Raw genomic sequence first — 14925 nt, 5'->3', positions numbered from 1 at the left:
GTAAAGTAGGGAGTATGCAGTCCCATAGCCAAAAACTACTAGCGTAATACATAAATAATCTTAATCTTAAATATTTGATAATTTATAAAAAGCAAGTCAAGTCCACACAAACCAATTAAACAGACCACCAAACAACAACTTTTCAGCTTCCGGTCAGGTCAGTGTTGGCCACTTTTAGCCACAAACAACAGCTAAACATAGTTTTTAAACTGATTTAAAAAATGAACTACCCAACTATCTGATTTTAAATCTCAACTTATTGTATAAAATATAATCATGAAGATAATACATTCGTATCTTTTTTGGGGTTTTTACATTTTAAAGAACTCAATCATCTAAAAAATGATATCGATCTATAAAGTTAGAATAACATAATTTCTTCAAATATTATAATAGAATTTTAGAATATTCTAATATAATTTTAGAATATTATTATATAATTCTTCATATCTACTTATATTTTTAAAATAGAACTAGTTAAGAGGAGAATTTTTTAATGTTCACCTGTTGGAAATTTTAATTTCAAATATAAGACATCAGCAGATACAAAAATATTTATAGAACTATATATATCTATAGAACCGTAACATCTATACCAATCTATAAAATTCAACACTAGTAAACAGCAAAAATGTTTTAAGTATTCTCCAAATTAGTATATGTTCAACTGTTACTGTTGGGAATTTTAATTGCAAATATAAGAATATAATATAATATATTATAAATATATATTCTGTTCCCAAAGAACTCAACCAGCTAAACATCTATACCTATCTATAAAATCAAAAATACTTCATTTTTACTAAATAATACCAAAATATCACCAGTTAAGACTTCACATATGTCAATTTTTATCTGTTAATGTTGGTAATTCCGATTCCAAGTCTGAGATTTCTCCAAACTCAGTTCTTGAAAAACAGCCAGTGTTTCGGCACAGCCGACGAGTAAACACGAATCCCCTGCCGAAGGACGAGGATGCCGACGAGCCGAGCGCGTTGCATGTAGCTTTTGGCTGCCGGGGAGTATAAATACCGGAGACGCACGCCTGTCGGCCATCAGTTCTCCAGCCGATTTCCCCTTGGACACGCGACGGTGGTCCATTCGTTCGTCCTTTGCTCCTTGCGTCAAAAATCTCGCTGCGAATATAGCGCTATCTGTTTTTTTTGTTTACTGTGTGCACGTGTGCAATGTTCACCAATTGGCTGACGGGCAGCAGCACGGCGGCAACTCGTTCCGCCTCCACATCGGGAATCGGAGGAGCCGGAAGTGGGGGACCGGGCGGAGTTAGTGCCTCCGCCCTGGTGATGAGTTCGCCACCGGATGTTATCCTCGAGGTGGGCCCAGCGCCCAGCAGTGTGCGTTTCGTGGCCCATTCACTGGTGCTGGGCATGCACAGTGGTTACCTGAGATCCGCCATCCGTTTGGATGAGGCATCGGCGGCTTCGGTGGTGCCGGCTCCCAATCTCGCGTCGAACTCCTCATCGGCGACCACGGCAACTGGGGAACTACTCTTATATCTCAGCAATGTCACGGCCGATCAGTTTGCACCGCTGCTAACGTACATGTACACGGGATATCTGGACCTGACCGTCGACAATATCTTTGCAGTTCTCCTGGCCACCCATGTCCTGCACATGCCAAGGGCTCTGGAAATCTGCCGGTGGGTTTCGGGTTCGGTGGGGAATACTTAAGTTTCTCAAAGATTTATGTTTTGAAAGACTATCCTCAAAAGTTCCTAACAATCTATTGAGTACTTTTCGAAATAATATGCAATTTCCATACTGCTCATGCCAAGGGCTATGAAAATCTGCCAGTGGGTTTCGGGTTCGGTGGGAAAGCATTTAGTTTCTTAAAGATAAAGGTCTTGAAAGCTTATCCTCAAAAAGTCCTAACAATCCATTGAGTACTTTTCGAAATAATATGCAATTTCCATACTCCTCATGCCAAGGGCTATGAAAATCTGCCAGTAGGTTTCGGGTTCGGTGGGAAAGCATTTAGTTTCTTAAAGATAAGGGTCTTGAAAGCTTATCCTCAAAAAGTCCTAACAATCCATTAAATACTTTTCGAAATAATCTCCAATTTCCATGAAGCTCTCTTCATATTTGGTTATTTTTTGAAGATTAAAGAGTTCCCTTGGCTCATTTGCTTCCTGCTTTTTATATTCTAGCTCCTTTTTGGCGCGAGCTCAAACGGAGGGCTATTTAAACGGCAATCCCGCCCAGCTTTGTCCAGTTCCCGGCATTCAGGCAGCCGCCAAGGTCATCCGGCCGATACCCAGCAAGGCCACCATGCCGAATTTTGGTTTTCTACCCATGCCACAAGCCCAGCCAAGTGCTCCACCTCCACCGCCACCTCAACCGGCTCATCCACAAGCAGCTGCTGCCACTCCAGCATCCCTAAGTTCTTTCGCCGGCTCCATTTCACTCATGGATAACGAACACTCGACGCGGATCCAGGACAACGACGAAGAGGATGAGGATGTGGAGGTGTTCATAGACAGCAATACGGTGACGGATAACGAGGCTGATCCCGAACCGGATGTGGACATGGATTGCAATGTGTCGGTGGTGAGTTCCCTGGCCGGAAGCAGTGCCGGCAGTCTGAACATCGAGCGTTTGGATGTGAAGCCACCAACTCCAGTGCCAATAGTTGCGCCACCCAAATCCCAATCCCAAAGTATCCAGTCGAAAATACCCAGTTCCAAGAGGGAGACACAAACAAAGGGTAGTAGGGGTAATAAAACCAGATCGAGGAAATCCAGTGGCCTGCAGGTGGCCAAGGCTCCAGTGCCGGCAGCCCAATTGGAAATGGCCAGTGCCGCCACACCCATAACACCCTCGAAATTCATTATCGATGTGGCCAGTTGCGATGGACCAGTGAGATTTCGTAGGATTCTCAACACAGCCTATGGCCACAAGCCTGAGGGAATGGATTCGGGATCATTGAGCAGCGGAGGAGCAGTAACAGCTGGAGGATCTTCATCCACAGCAGTGGAGCAGCATCGCAGCCAGCAGAGTGTGAGCTACTCCTTTCACCAGCAAATGGCCAGGGCCATCAGTAGTCAGCAGCGACAGTTGAGTCACCAGCAGCAGGAGGAGAGCGAGAATAGTGGCGATGCCACTGGGGCAAAGCCACAGGCAACAGGAGCAACTGCATCATCATCATCATCATCAGCAACATCAACCAATAGAAAACCACAGGCAGCCGGCTCAACGGCCACTTCAACCAGTGGTTCCGGCGGCAATCAGGAGCTATATGTATGCGTCTATTGCAAGCACACCTTTAAATCACAATATTGCTATCAAAAGCATGCCAAGCGGCATTTGAATCCATTGAGTTTGACCACGGCGGATAAGAAACTACTCGCAGAACCGGCCAGTTTGTTGACCAGTAGTGGCAACCAGGAAACTGATAATCAAACAGGTCAAAATGGAGCAACAGCAGAGCGAAATGGAGCCAGTGGAGGTGGAGCAACTGCAGCAACATCTGCCTTGTTGCGACGAGAGGTGCGACCCTTGGACATGAATGTGCAATATTATCCATGCAAAACGTGTGGCAGCAAGTTTCCCAGCTACTATTTCGTGCACAAGCATCGAAAAATGTGCCATGCGGATGAAATCGAAGCCACTGCCACGAGCAACACAAGCAACACTAGCAACACGAGCAACAACAGCAGCAGCAACACCAGCAACAGCAGCAGCAACAGCAACAGCAGTACCAGCAACACGAAACGCGACCCAGCAGCAACAACATCAGCAGCAACAACAACTGCTGATGATCAGCAGCAACCTCAACAGCAATCCTAAGATATATATCTACATCATATCAAACAAGGCACTGGCAAAATCAAAGCAACGAAATCTACGAATTTATATACACAACAAACACACACTCAACACCATACACGCTAAATGTTTTTTTTTTCGCTCTAGAAATGCAATTAAATAAATAAAAAGTATTTTAAAAATCACAATGATAGAGATCATAATGATTAAACTATGGGTTAAATAAGGGGCTACAAAAATATCAAGATAATCAAGTGAAAGTTAAAAGTTAAACATGAAATTGGAAGTTAAAAGTGCATATAAAATTGAACTATTTGAAAAACAAACTTAAGCAAATAAAAAGTATGATTAGGATTATGAAGAGAAAAAGTAAGTTAAACAACCAGGGGTTAAATAACGTCCCAATATTTTAATTAATCAAGTGAAAGTTGAAGATATCAATAAGAAATTGGTAATAAACAATGTGGAGATAAACGAACAAAAGTTCATATAACATTGGGAAACAGTCTTTTATAAATAAAAACAAGGGGTTAAACTAGGGGTTAAAAAAATATGTTATGGAATCAAGTGAAAGTTCCTAATTGACAAGTGAATGTTAAAGAGCGGTTAAAAATAAATTGCATATATAAAATCTAAGGATAGGCGTTAATAAATATTTATAAAGTTCAACTAATTAAGAAGCTATTCTAATAGATAGAGTTACTATCGGTTATAATCTGTAGTTTCTCAGGGATAAGTGAAATAAGTAAGTAAATCAGCACTAAATACACATCAAGCATGTTGGCATTTTGGTAATACCATAAAAAAAATCAAAAATAATATCCTTTTCCCCTAATATATGATTCAAAAAACATAAATACGAATTCCCTTCCAGCTTAACGACATCCTCAACTGTCCCTTGACTTGATCTACTTTTTCCACCCTCCGAAACAGAGATTGAAATGCGACTGGAAAAATGCGATGGCTGCTACTAAGGTAAACAATCCTTGCCGCAATTTAATAATTAAATTAAATCACTTGCATAATAAAAAAGACGTTTACAAAAAAGACTTTAATTTAATTGAGTTTAATTAACTCGCCAGGGAGATGACAGCCAACAAGGCCGAGCGAAGCGAAGCGAAGATGATGGTGGTGGTGGTGGTGGAGTAGGGTGATGGGTGGTTGGGTGGTTTAAGTGGGTGGTTCAAGTGGGTGGTGGCTGCCTGATGGGTGGCATTTGGTGGGCGGTGGTGCAAACAAAACCGCAAGCGGCCGAAAAACGTTGAGCTGAGCCGCTGGGAAAATGTGAAAAATTGGGTAGCGGGTGGAAGAAAAGAACCACCAATTGAGCGCTACTCCTTCTTTCACCTCCTCTGGGTTTTCCCAACCCCCTCCCTACCCCCTCTCATTTCTGTCAACTCTTTTTGGCCCTGGACTCTGTCGGCGACTTGACTTGGGGCCATAATATATAGAGCGGCGAGCTCAGTGTCTTCCTTTTTATATATTTTTTTTTGATGAAATATTAATCGAAATCGCTGGCGGAGAAGCAGCGCAAACAGAAGCTGAAGAAACGGAGATAGAGTAGAGTCAGCTTTGATTGGATTGAGGGGGCGGTGGGTGGTGGATAGTTTGATTAAACGGCCCCAAAAGAGACTGCACCACATTGCAGTTCTCAATGGCGGGAAATGCATTTTTGATAAGCTCCGTTAAGGGAGAAGAGACCAAAAGGACAATTAACATGCCCATGTTAATCTCAATGTTAAATCTGAATAAGGAAAAAAGAAGTGAAAAGCTTTGACTGGTTAACAGAGAGCTTTCAAGGTTACGGGATATTTTGTTCTGTTTTTAGCAGAAAGTTTACATTTTTTAGCTTAAAAGCTCAGGAGGTCCTGCTTTTAACTTTCCAGCAAAAGCTCAGGTTATTTTAAGTACACGATAAAAGCTTGAATGATTAAAGCTCCTAACCAAAGGACAGTTCAGCTGTCCGATTGAGTAAAGCTTTATAAGAAGTCTACCAATTCGAGAATTCAAATGATTTTAATGCTAAATACTGATTTACTCTCTATAAATCAACCGTACACATTAGAAATAGATAATATTCAGCAAACAAATCCACAATGAATCTGCATACACTTGGGTGGCGCCTAATCTATAAATTTGATCTTGCAAATATCAATATCAAATATCATCAATAACAATAAGATCTTGAAATATAAACGAAATCTTAAATATTGAATCTACTCCTGTCTTAGAGATTTAAAACCTTAAAAACTATAAGGCCATTTTCTCGAGTGACGGTTAAGGTAAAAGTTTGCTATCTTTTCGAAAAACCAACGATCATATAAACCTGTCGTTAAGGAAAATCGGCTTTCTCAGCGAGAAATAACAACATAGTGCTGCTATGCTCTGAAAATGTGCATTAAAGCCTTGAAACTGGGTTGCCGTAATCTGACTTTTAAAATTAACTGTCACATTATTGACTCAACAAATATATATGTATGAATTTTAATTAATATAGTTAACTGGGGGTTCAAGTTTCTGTTAAAATTAGCCCTCAAATTGACGCTCGAGAACACAAAATTAATTAGCAGGCCCTTTATCTGTCTGATAAATGTTAACCGCCACTCGAGAAACCGGACCCTAAGCCTATTAACCTACTGAATGCATAGTTGAAAGATTAAATATCACTGGGCAAATAATATCACCAGAACTTTGCCGAATCCCTTGCAATAAAAGTAGAAATCTCGGCACTTACCTTTGCCATCGAGGGCGAGGACCTCGGAAGCGTTGACCATCGAATTGGCGCTCCCATCTGCCAACAGTGGGGGCATGGAGATCGATGGAGCCGTGGCCGTGGTGGTTGCCGTGCTCGAGGATGTGGCTCCCGCTGCGGTGGACATGATGGAGGCGGCACTGATCAGCAGCATGGAGCCAGAGGAGGATGCCGATGGCGTGGATGTGACAACCGATGCCGATGACGCCGATGGCAGCGATGTCTTGGCCATCGAGCCATCCTTGGCATTGGCCTTCAGGCCGTGCCCGTGGCCATGGCCATGGCTGTTGCTCATGTTCATGTTGCCGCTGGTGTTGCTATTGGCATTCGCAGATGTTGCGTTTCCAGTCGCCTCACCAGAATTCAGTTCGAAGCGTTTCCTCTTGGATTCACTGCAAAATCGAGCGAGATGGCAATAGTTAGTTATGATAGGTAGGTAATAAAATCCATCAGATAATTCAAAAATATGAATGTGACAAGGGGGAAAGCACAAGGAACTTCGTTATAAATGTTGGTTGATAGATTTTAAATATTTCTAGCCATGTTAAAACATATATTTATACATTTTTATGTAATGTACCTAATAGCCCGTTAAACCCTGCTTCTTTCTCAAATCACATTCATATTTATAGATCGATCGCTCACCTAACATCCGAGTGCAGATCATTGCCAGCTCCCAATCCCTCGACCTGGGCCGCCTTCAGCTTCTGGCCCAGATAGTTGCCCGCCGTGGTGGCTGTGTGGGCAAAAGTGGGCACTCCAGCTCCACTCTCACCCGCCGCCGTCGAGGATGTGGAATTCGGAGCCCTGGATGGCGGTGTTTGCTTGGCGATTTTATCGCCTCCCTGCCCTGTTCCTGCCGCATTCGTTGTCGGAGCAGCTCCTCCGCTCGCCGAATCCTCAGCACTGGCCTTCACATTGGCCATGACCACAGTCTGGTAGCCCGGCTTAAAGCCATTCAGGGTTACGCCCTGTGCCGGGGCAGCGGCTGGAGTAGCATTGCTGGCGGTGCTGCCAGCGGTGGCTGAAATGTAGAAAGATTGAGAGATTTAGTATCAGTTTTATGATCTTTTTTAAATACAATAAAAAAGTTAACTACCTTCAGCAAGCCGAAGTTTATATAGCTTTGCAATATGATGCAATTATAATCATACGAATATTGCAGAAACCGTATATTCGGAAGATATGATTTACATTTTAACATAACAAAATTTTGAAATTGTAAAATAATTCCATACCGCTGAGTACACGGAAATATGAATTCTTTTCTATTAGTTATCCTATTATTTCTATGGGAAATATAGTTGTCTGATCCTGCTCATTCCGTCTAATAATCTTTCTGCAATATAATTAAGACTTTTGGAAAAGTTTCATCCTCAAAGGTGAATAACTGAGGGACTAGTAGAAAGGAGTAGTAACGGACAAACGGACAAACAAACGGACAGGCGGACAAACGGACAGACGGACATGGCTAGATCGACTCTTTTAGTAAAGCTGATCACGAATATAGATACTTTATAGAATCGGAAGCGTCTCCTTCACTGCATTACAAACTTCTGACTAAGATAAGTTACTAAAAATGTATCCTTAATAATCAATCTCCCTGATTAAAAGCACACTACTATGTAATAGCCCATTTCCTTAGACATCAAACGTAACCCACCATTATAGCCCTCGGCATTGATAGCTTTTGGACCTGTTTTGGCAAGCGGATCGTTGGCTTCCGCCCGCGAATCCGCTCCCTTGGCAGCCGTGCCCGCTGGCTCGGTGGCCGTCTCCGGTTTGCCGGCTCCCTTGGCCGCAGCTGTTGCCGTGGCTCCTGTCGCCGTTGTCGCCTCGCCCGCACTTGCCGCACTTGCTCCAGTGGCCGGTGTGCCGGCTGTGGCCACAGTGGCTGCTCCGGCTGTTGCTGCTGCCGCCTCCTCGTCGCCGGCTTTGCTCTTGGCCTCGCCGCCCGCTGAGATCTCTGGTGGAGCAGCTCCTGCTGTTGCTGCTGCTGCTGTTGCCGCAGGTGTTGCAGCTGCTGCTGCTGCTGCTGCCGGAGTACCAGCTGTTGCTGCCGCCGCTGCCGCATTCTTTTCGCTGGCACTTGCACTACTCGACTTGCCGGCTTCCGTTTTATCCGTTGCTCCTGTCGCTGAACTTGCCGATGTTGCTGCTGCTGTAGATGATGTTGTTGCCGTTGAAGCCGCCGCCGCTGCTGCTGCAGCCGCTTTGGCCACCTTCTCGCCCGCAGCCGTTGCCTCAACGGCCTTGGTGGCGGCACTGGCCTTCTCGGCAGCACTTTCAGCCGCTTTGGCCGCATCCGCTGCCGCTTTCTCCGCCACACGCTCCCGCTCGGCAGCCCGTTCGGCACGTTCACGTTCCGCAACGGCAGATGAACGTCCGCCGGACTTTTGCTGCTGCTCACGCTGCAGACGCGTCATCACACCCGTGGTCATCGAATCAATGATGCACTGCGGCTGAGCAGCCTGGGCCTTGGCAGGATTACGTGAGCTGCGCGTCCGCTGGCGGGATTTGCGCAACAACTGCTTGTAATTCTCGGTCTTCTTGCTGAGGTAGTAGTAGCGTACGCAGTCCTGAGGCGATTTGCGATCCAAACTGGCGGCAATGGCGCCAAAGTTCTTCGGATGCTGCAAATACTTCTCCTTGAAGGTCTCCTTCTCCCCAGCCGTCCACATATTGAGGGCCTTACGCTGCTGATGCACTGCCACCATATCCTCGATGCGTCCGTTTTCGTTGTGATAGGCGCAACGCCGCTGGCGGGCATCGTGCATCAGTGGCGGTATCACCGCATACGATCGCATCTTCTTGTCCTCCAGGGCCTGCTCCTGCAACCCATCCATGATCTCCTCCAGATCCGCTTCGGATTTAATGCGCGACCCAACGCGATTGAAGCGCTCCTTATCCTCACGCTGTTTCCGCAGCTCCGTGAAGACCTTCTCGAAGAACTCACGATTCTTGGCCTCGCGTGCTTTCCGCTTGGCACTCGCCTCCATGCGCTCGCAACGGCGCTGCCAATCGGCCTGGTCCTTGAGGTATTTCTCCACCAATCCCTGATTGTACACCCAACGCTCGGCCTTCAGTTTCCGGATGTGCAGTAGCAGGGGCGCACGCACCTGACTCTGATGCTGACGTATCAATACGGTGAGTGCCTCCACATCGAGGGGCTGATTGTACAGCGGCAACCAGGGACGTCCGGCCACCGATCCTGGTGAGGATTCTTCGGCCGCTGCATTCTGCAGCATGGAATGTTGCGCTTGGGCCGTCTTCCGATTGGCCGCATAGATCTTCTCGGCCAGCATTTGACTGCGCCAGGCCAGCTCGACCACCTCCTCTGGCTGATCGTTGTTGTTGTCGCTCACCTCCTTGGCGGCCTTTTGCTCCTTGGCCAGGGCAGCCTCCTCCATCAGCGTCTTCTCCTTCTTGCGCAGCGTCTCCATTGTCGTCTCGGCGGACTTGATCTCGTTGTCCACCTTCTGGATCTGCATGAGCAGGTCCTCCTTGGCGCTGGTCCGTCCACGCTCCTCGATCGAACTATCGCTGGGCAGCGTGGGCGAAATGGCCTCCACCTGGTGGTAATCAAATAAGTTTTTTAGTTGGTGTTTTTGATCAGACATGGGAAGAGCTCTGCTTGAATCAAGTGCCTACTAGATTTTCACTAAATGTCAAACTTGATAGGTTATATGTGTATAGGGTTGACCCCTAAAGGGCAAAAAAAAAACCAATCACAACCCTAAAAAGTTGACCAACCCTCTTTTTTATTAGGAGCATTCCGATTTTCGTTTTCTGAGTTTTTTGGGGATACAATTCCCTTAAAAGTGAGTAATTAACATATTTTTTCTCTAGGATAAGTATATATTTTTAAGCTTTGATTTTGATTTAAGCATTGATTTTTTAGTTTATCAAATTATTAAATGAATAAAAAATATTAAGCAGCCTACCTAAAATAATCACACACGAATCACTAGGCTTGTGAAATCACTTTTAAATGTCATTTAAGGTGTCTAAAAGTAGGCAACAATATATTTTAAAGAACTAAAAGTGTATTCTTTTCTACATTGCATACTTTTAGACACCTAAAATGGAATTTTAAAGTGATTTTGAAAAGTAATTTAATATGATTTTGTTGTATTTAGTGTGGCCAAAGTTTCGTTTCTTTTCAATGTGTCTAATGTGTGGTTTATTTTATTCACTGCATACTTTTAAGCACCTCCGATATATAAAAGTGATTTCAAAGCCATAGTGACTAAATTTAAAACCAATTTCATATGTTTTAATACTATTAAATTTAAAATTGGAATGGTTTTAATTAGATTTGTCCCTCTGGCCTTAATGTGCGACTCGTGAATTGACAATTTTAATACTTAAAACAGTTACGATGACAATAAATGAAAGTAAAAATCCCTCACAGACTTCAAGCAGCTCTCTTCCTGGGTATCCAAATTCACAGTCCACTCACCTGAGGATGGTAGGCCTCCGTGCTGGCGGATCCGGTATTTCCCAAGCCCGTGCCGGCGGAAACATTGCCACTGCTGCCGCTGTGACTCGCCGTCGATCCCGCCGTGGAAACGGTGATGCTGCCCACCGGTTGGCTCACTCCGGAGGACATGCTGCTCGCCGCTGGTTGGGATCGGCTCTGGGATTGAGAGGCATGTTGCTGCTGCTGTTGCTGTTGCTGCTGCTGCTGCTGCATCTGCTGCTGTTGCTGCTGGGGCAGCGTCTCCACCTTCAGTTGCATGCCCATTGGCGTGGTGACCACTTGTCGGCACATGTCATTGTGACTCTGCTGCCGACTGCTGTTCATCTGCTGCTGCTGCTGTTGCTGCTGCTGCTGCTGTTGTTGTTGTTGCACTTGGGCTGGCGAGGATCGCTGGTGTTGCTGGTGTGCCTGATGTTGCTGCTGCTGCTGCTGCTGCTGTTGATGCTGCTGCTGCTGCTGATGCTGCGGGTGTGGCAGGTGATTCATGTTGCTGGCATTGGCCTCGCTGAGCCGTTGCTTCTTGTACGGCTGCTGGCCGCCAAATGGCTCGGGCGGATGTTGTTGCTGCTGCTGTTGTTGCAGCTGCAATTGCTGTCGCTGGTTGACCGCCGCCGCAGCAACGGCCACCGCTGTGGCATTGGTCAGGTACTCGCTGGTATATTGGAGAGCCTGTGAGTGGGGCATCAGGATGCGCCCCAGATTCCCGACCATTATGCTGCTAACGCCGGAGGGTGAGGCGGATATTGCTCCCGCGGCACTGGGATTGCCGCCCTGTTGTTGCTGCTGCTGCTGTTGCTGCTGTTGCTGTTGCTGTTGCTGGGAGGGATTACTATTTGGTTGGCTGGCATAGTGGGGCATGGCTTCCATGACCAGAACTCCGCTGGATTGCGACACCTGGACAACGCCGCCGGGTGGAGCTGATCCACCACTTCCTCCACCTCCTCCGCCGCTGCCGCCGCCACTGCTGCTGTTGGAACTTTGGCCAGAAACGTTGCTTTTACCCCCCGAAACCGCCGATGCAGCCGCAATCGCAGCCGCTCGAGCTGCTGCCCTCTGACATTCGGGCATGGATGCCTGCTGTTGCTGCTGCTGTTGCTGTTGCTGTTGCTGCTGCTGCTGCTGCTGTTGCTGCTGCTGAATTTGGGTGTGACGCGAGTAGGGATTCTCACGGTAGGTGGGCGCCGGGGCAATGCTATAGCCCGTGCTCTGGATAAAACGATGCTGCGGGGGCGGTGGCGGGTAACCGGTGTTGACGGCCGCCGCTGCTGCTGCTGCTGCTGCTGCTGCCGCTGCTGCACTGCTGCTGTTGCTGCTGCCGCTGCTGTTGCCGCTGCCAGGATTTCCAGGACGAGGTGGTGACAATGGACTGGCCGCCGCTCTCGAGAATTGCTGCTGCTGTTGCTGCTGCTGTTGTTGCTGTTGCCGCTGCTGTTGCTGTTGCATCTGCTGCTGCTGCTGCTGTTGGTGGTGGTGGTGGATCTGCGGATGCAGGGTGGTGCGCTGCTCTTGCTGCTGCTGCTGGTGGTGCGACTGGAGCTGCTGCTGTAGCTCCTTGGCATACTGCGGCAGCTGCTCGAGGCCCCTGTACGACCAGTGGGGGCGAAAGGAGAGGAACACAGCAGATTATTAAACTATTGTCCAATATATTCTCTTATTTGTCTAATCTAGCGCCCGATTTCTCAATATCATGTTAAGTTAACTTGGAGTTAAAGTTCGTTTTCTCGATTCAATGTTAATTTAACAGATTTATCAATGCCATGTTATGTTAACATGGAGATAAAGTGTGTGAACTTAACAGATTTCTCAACGTCACGTTAAGTTAACTGGAGTTTAGTTGTTCAAAAAGACAACGTCATTTTTTCAATGCGATGATAATTTAACAGACTTCTCAATTTCATGTTAAGATGTTCATTTTCTCAATGCAAAGTTAATTTAACAGAATTCTCAACGTCACGTTAAGTTAACTGGAGTTTTAATTGTTTAAAAAGACAACTTAATTTTTTCAATGCGATGATAATTTAACAAACTTCTCAATTTCATGTTAAGACAACATGAAGTTAAAGTGTGTGGAAAGACAAACTCGTTTTCTCAATGCAAAGTTAATGTAACAGATTTCTTAACGTCACGTTAAGTTAACTGGAGTTAAGTTGTTTTCTCAAAATTATTTTAAATTAACAGATGACTTCTCTTACAGTCACGTTGCAGTGTGATTTACCTAGAAAATGTTCCCTAGTTAAGAGTTTTTAGTCAGATATGTAAACATGATATTAAGAAACTACTTTTTTAAGAAAAATGCATTTTTCACAATGACAAAAGTTAACATAAAATTGAGAAATCGGCCCTAAATGTATGTGTTGGCAACAAGGCTAAGAAAGGAACTTCTTAAATTATTTTTTACAGGTCAAAAACTAACCACAAATTTATTTTTGTAATATGTGGCATCACTCCTAAACAAAACAGGTAATAAGAACACCAATGTATATTTTTTAAACTACCTAACTTTCTCGTTTCAGAGCTTAATCCAATTCGAATTAATATATGTTTTAAGGGTGCATAAATCAATATTTATCTTAGAATGGTAAACTGAATTTTACAATTCTTTTTAAATTATAAATTACTATAAACTTAAAGGTTTACAATAGTATGCAAACCGTGCGTTTTTTTATTTTTATGCCTCTATATGTATCTAACCAATACCTACATATAAATTAGCTATATAACTAACGATCCCTAGACCTGGAAGGAATCATGTCATTTATCAATAGACTGGGGCTGTTATATTTTCCTTTTACTATTTTATTATAATAAATCTATCATAATCTATTAGAAAGATAAAATAAACTTGTACTATAATAATCTCTTTAATCTTTAGTAAGGAAATTCAGAACAACTTGACCCGTAATAAAGCGATCATCTCTAACCAAATCTGGTTCTATTAAGATCTTAAATTTTCAGATAATCGTATAATAATAATGATATAACAAATGATTTATTATAATATTCTCTTTAATCGCAAGTATGGAAATTCAGAACACCTTGACCCGTAATAAAGCGTCATCTCTAACCAAATCTGGTTCTATTCAGATCTTAAATTTTCCAGCTAATCGTATAAAATTAATGACACTATAAAAAATGATTTAGAATAAATTAAAAAAATGAGTAAGTAAACTTCAATTGTAATATTCTCTTTAATCGTAAGTATGAAGATTCAGAACCCGTAATAAAGCGATCATCTCTAATCAAATCTGGTTCTACTTAGATCTTAAATTTCCCATCTAATCGTATAAAATTAATGACACTATAACAAATGATTTAGTATCTATTAAAAAGAATTAGTAAGCAAACTTCAATTGTAATATTCTCTTTAATCGTAAGTATGAAGATTCAGAACCCGTAATTAAGCGATCATCTCTAACCAAATCTGGTTCTATTCAGATCTTACATTTTCAGATAGTCGTATAATAATAATGACTTGACAAATGTTTTTTATCTAATAAAAAGATAAAGTAAACTTCAATTATAATATTCTCTTTAATCGCAAGTATGGAAATTCAGAACACCTTGACCCGTAATAAAGCGATCATCTCTAACCAAATCTAGTTCTATTCAGATCTTACATATTCAGATATAATAATAATGATATAACAAATGATTTATTATCTATTAAAAAGATTGAGTAAATATACTTCAATTATAATATTCTCTTTAATCGCAAGTATGGAAATTCAGAACACCTTGACCCGTAATAAAGCGATCATCTCTAACCAAATCTGGTTCTATTCAGATCTTAAATTTTCCAGCTAATCGTGTAATGCTAGTTCTAGGACCCCACATCTCAGTACAAACTGCGATCTGCAATTCCATTTACAGACAAACGAGAAATACTGAAATAAATGGAACCAACT

At 43.8% G+C, this 14925-nt stretch overlaps 2 protein-coding genes across 2 annotated transcripts in view; one reads left to right on the top strand and one right to left on the bottom strand.

Annotated features, from left to right (window-relative positions):
• Smr (nuclear receptor corepressor smrter) overlaps nt 1-14925 on the bottom strand; it is a 74744-nt gene that overhangs the window by 23152 nt on the left and 36667 nt on the right. The window contains exons 3-6 of the mRNA XM_036821389.3: nt 11000-12602; nt 8201-10109; nt 7183-7561; nt 6520-6929 (exon numbers count right to left, since the gene is read on the bottom strand). Coding sequence (XP_036677284.3) covers nt 6520-6929; nt 7183-7561; nt 8201-10109; nt 11000-12602 — 4301 coding nt within the window. The remainder of the gene's footprint in view (nt 1-6519; nt 6930-7182; nt 7562-8200; nt 10110-10999; nt 12603-14925) is intronic.
• On the top strand, nt 1088-3954 carry LOC108005316 (serine-rich adhesin for platelets). The gene is made up of 2 exons (XM_017068529.4): nt 1088-1660; nt 2168-3954. The coding sequence occupies exons 1-2, from the start codon at nt 1188-1190 to the stop codon at nt 3804-3806; spliced, it is 2112 nt and encodes a 703-aa protein (XP_016924018.2). The 5' UTR covers nt 1088-1187; the 3' UTR covers nt 3807-3954.

Source organism: Drosophila suzukii, chromosome X, assembly GCF_043229965.1.
Source record: "Drosophila suzukii chromosome X, CBGP_Dsuzu_IsoJpt1.0, whole genome shotgun sequence".
NCBI lineage: Eukaryota > Metazoa > Arthropoda > Insecta > Diptera > Drosophilidae > Drosophila > Drosophila suzukii.
Note: the sequence above shows the minus strand (reverse complement) of the source record. Positions and strands in the feature narration are given on the sequence as shown.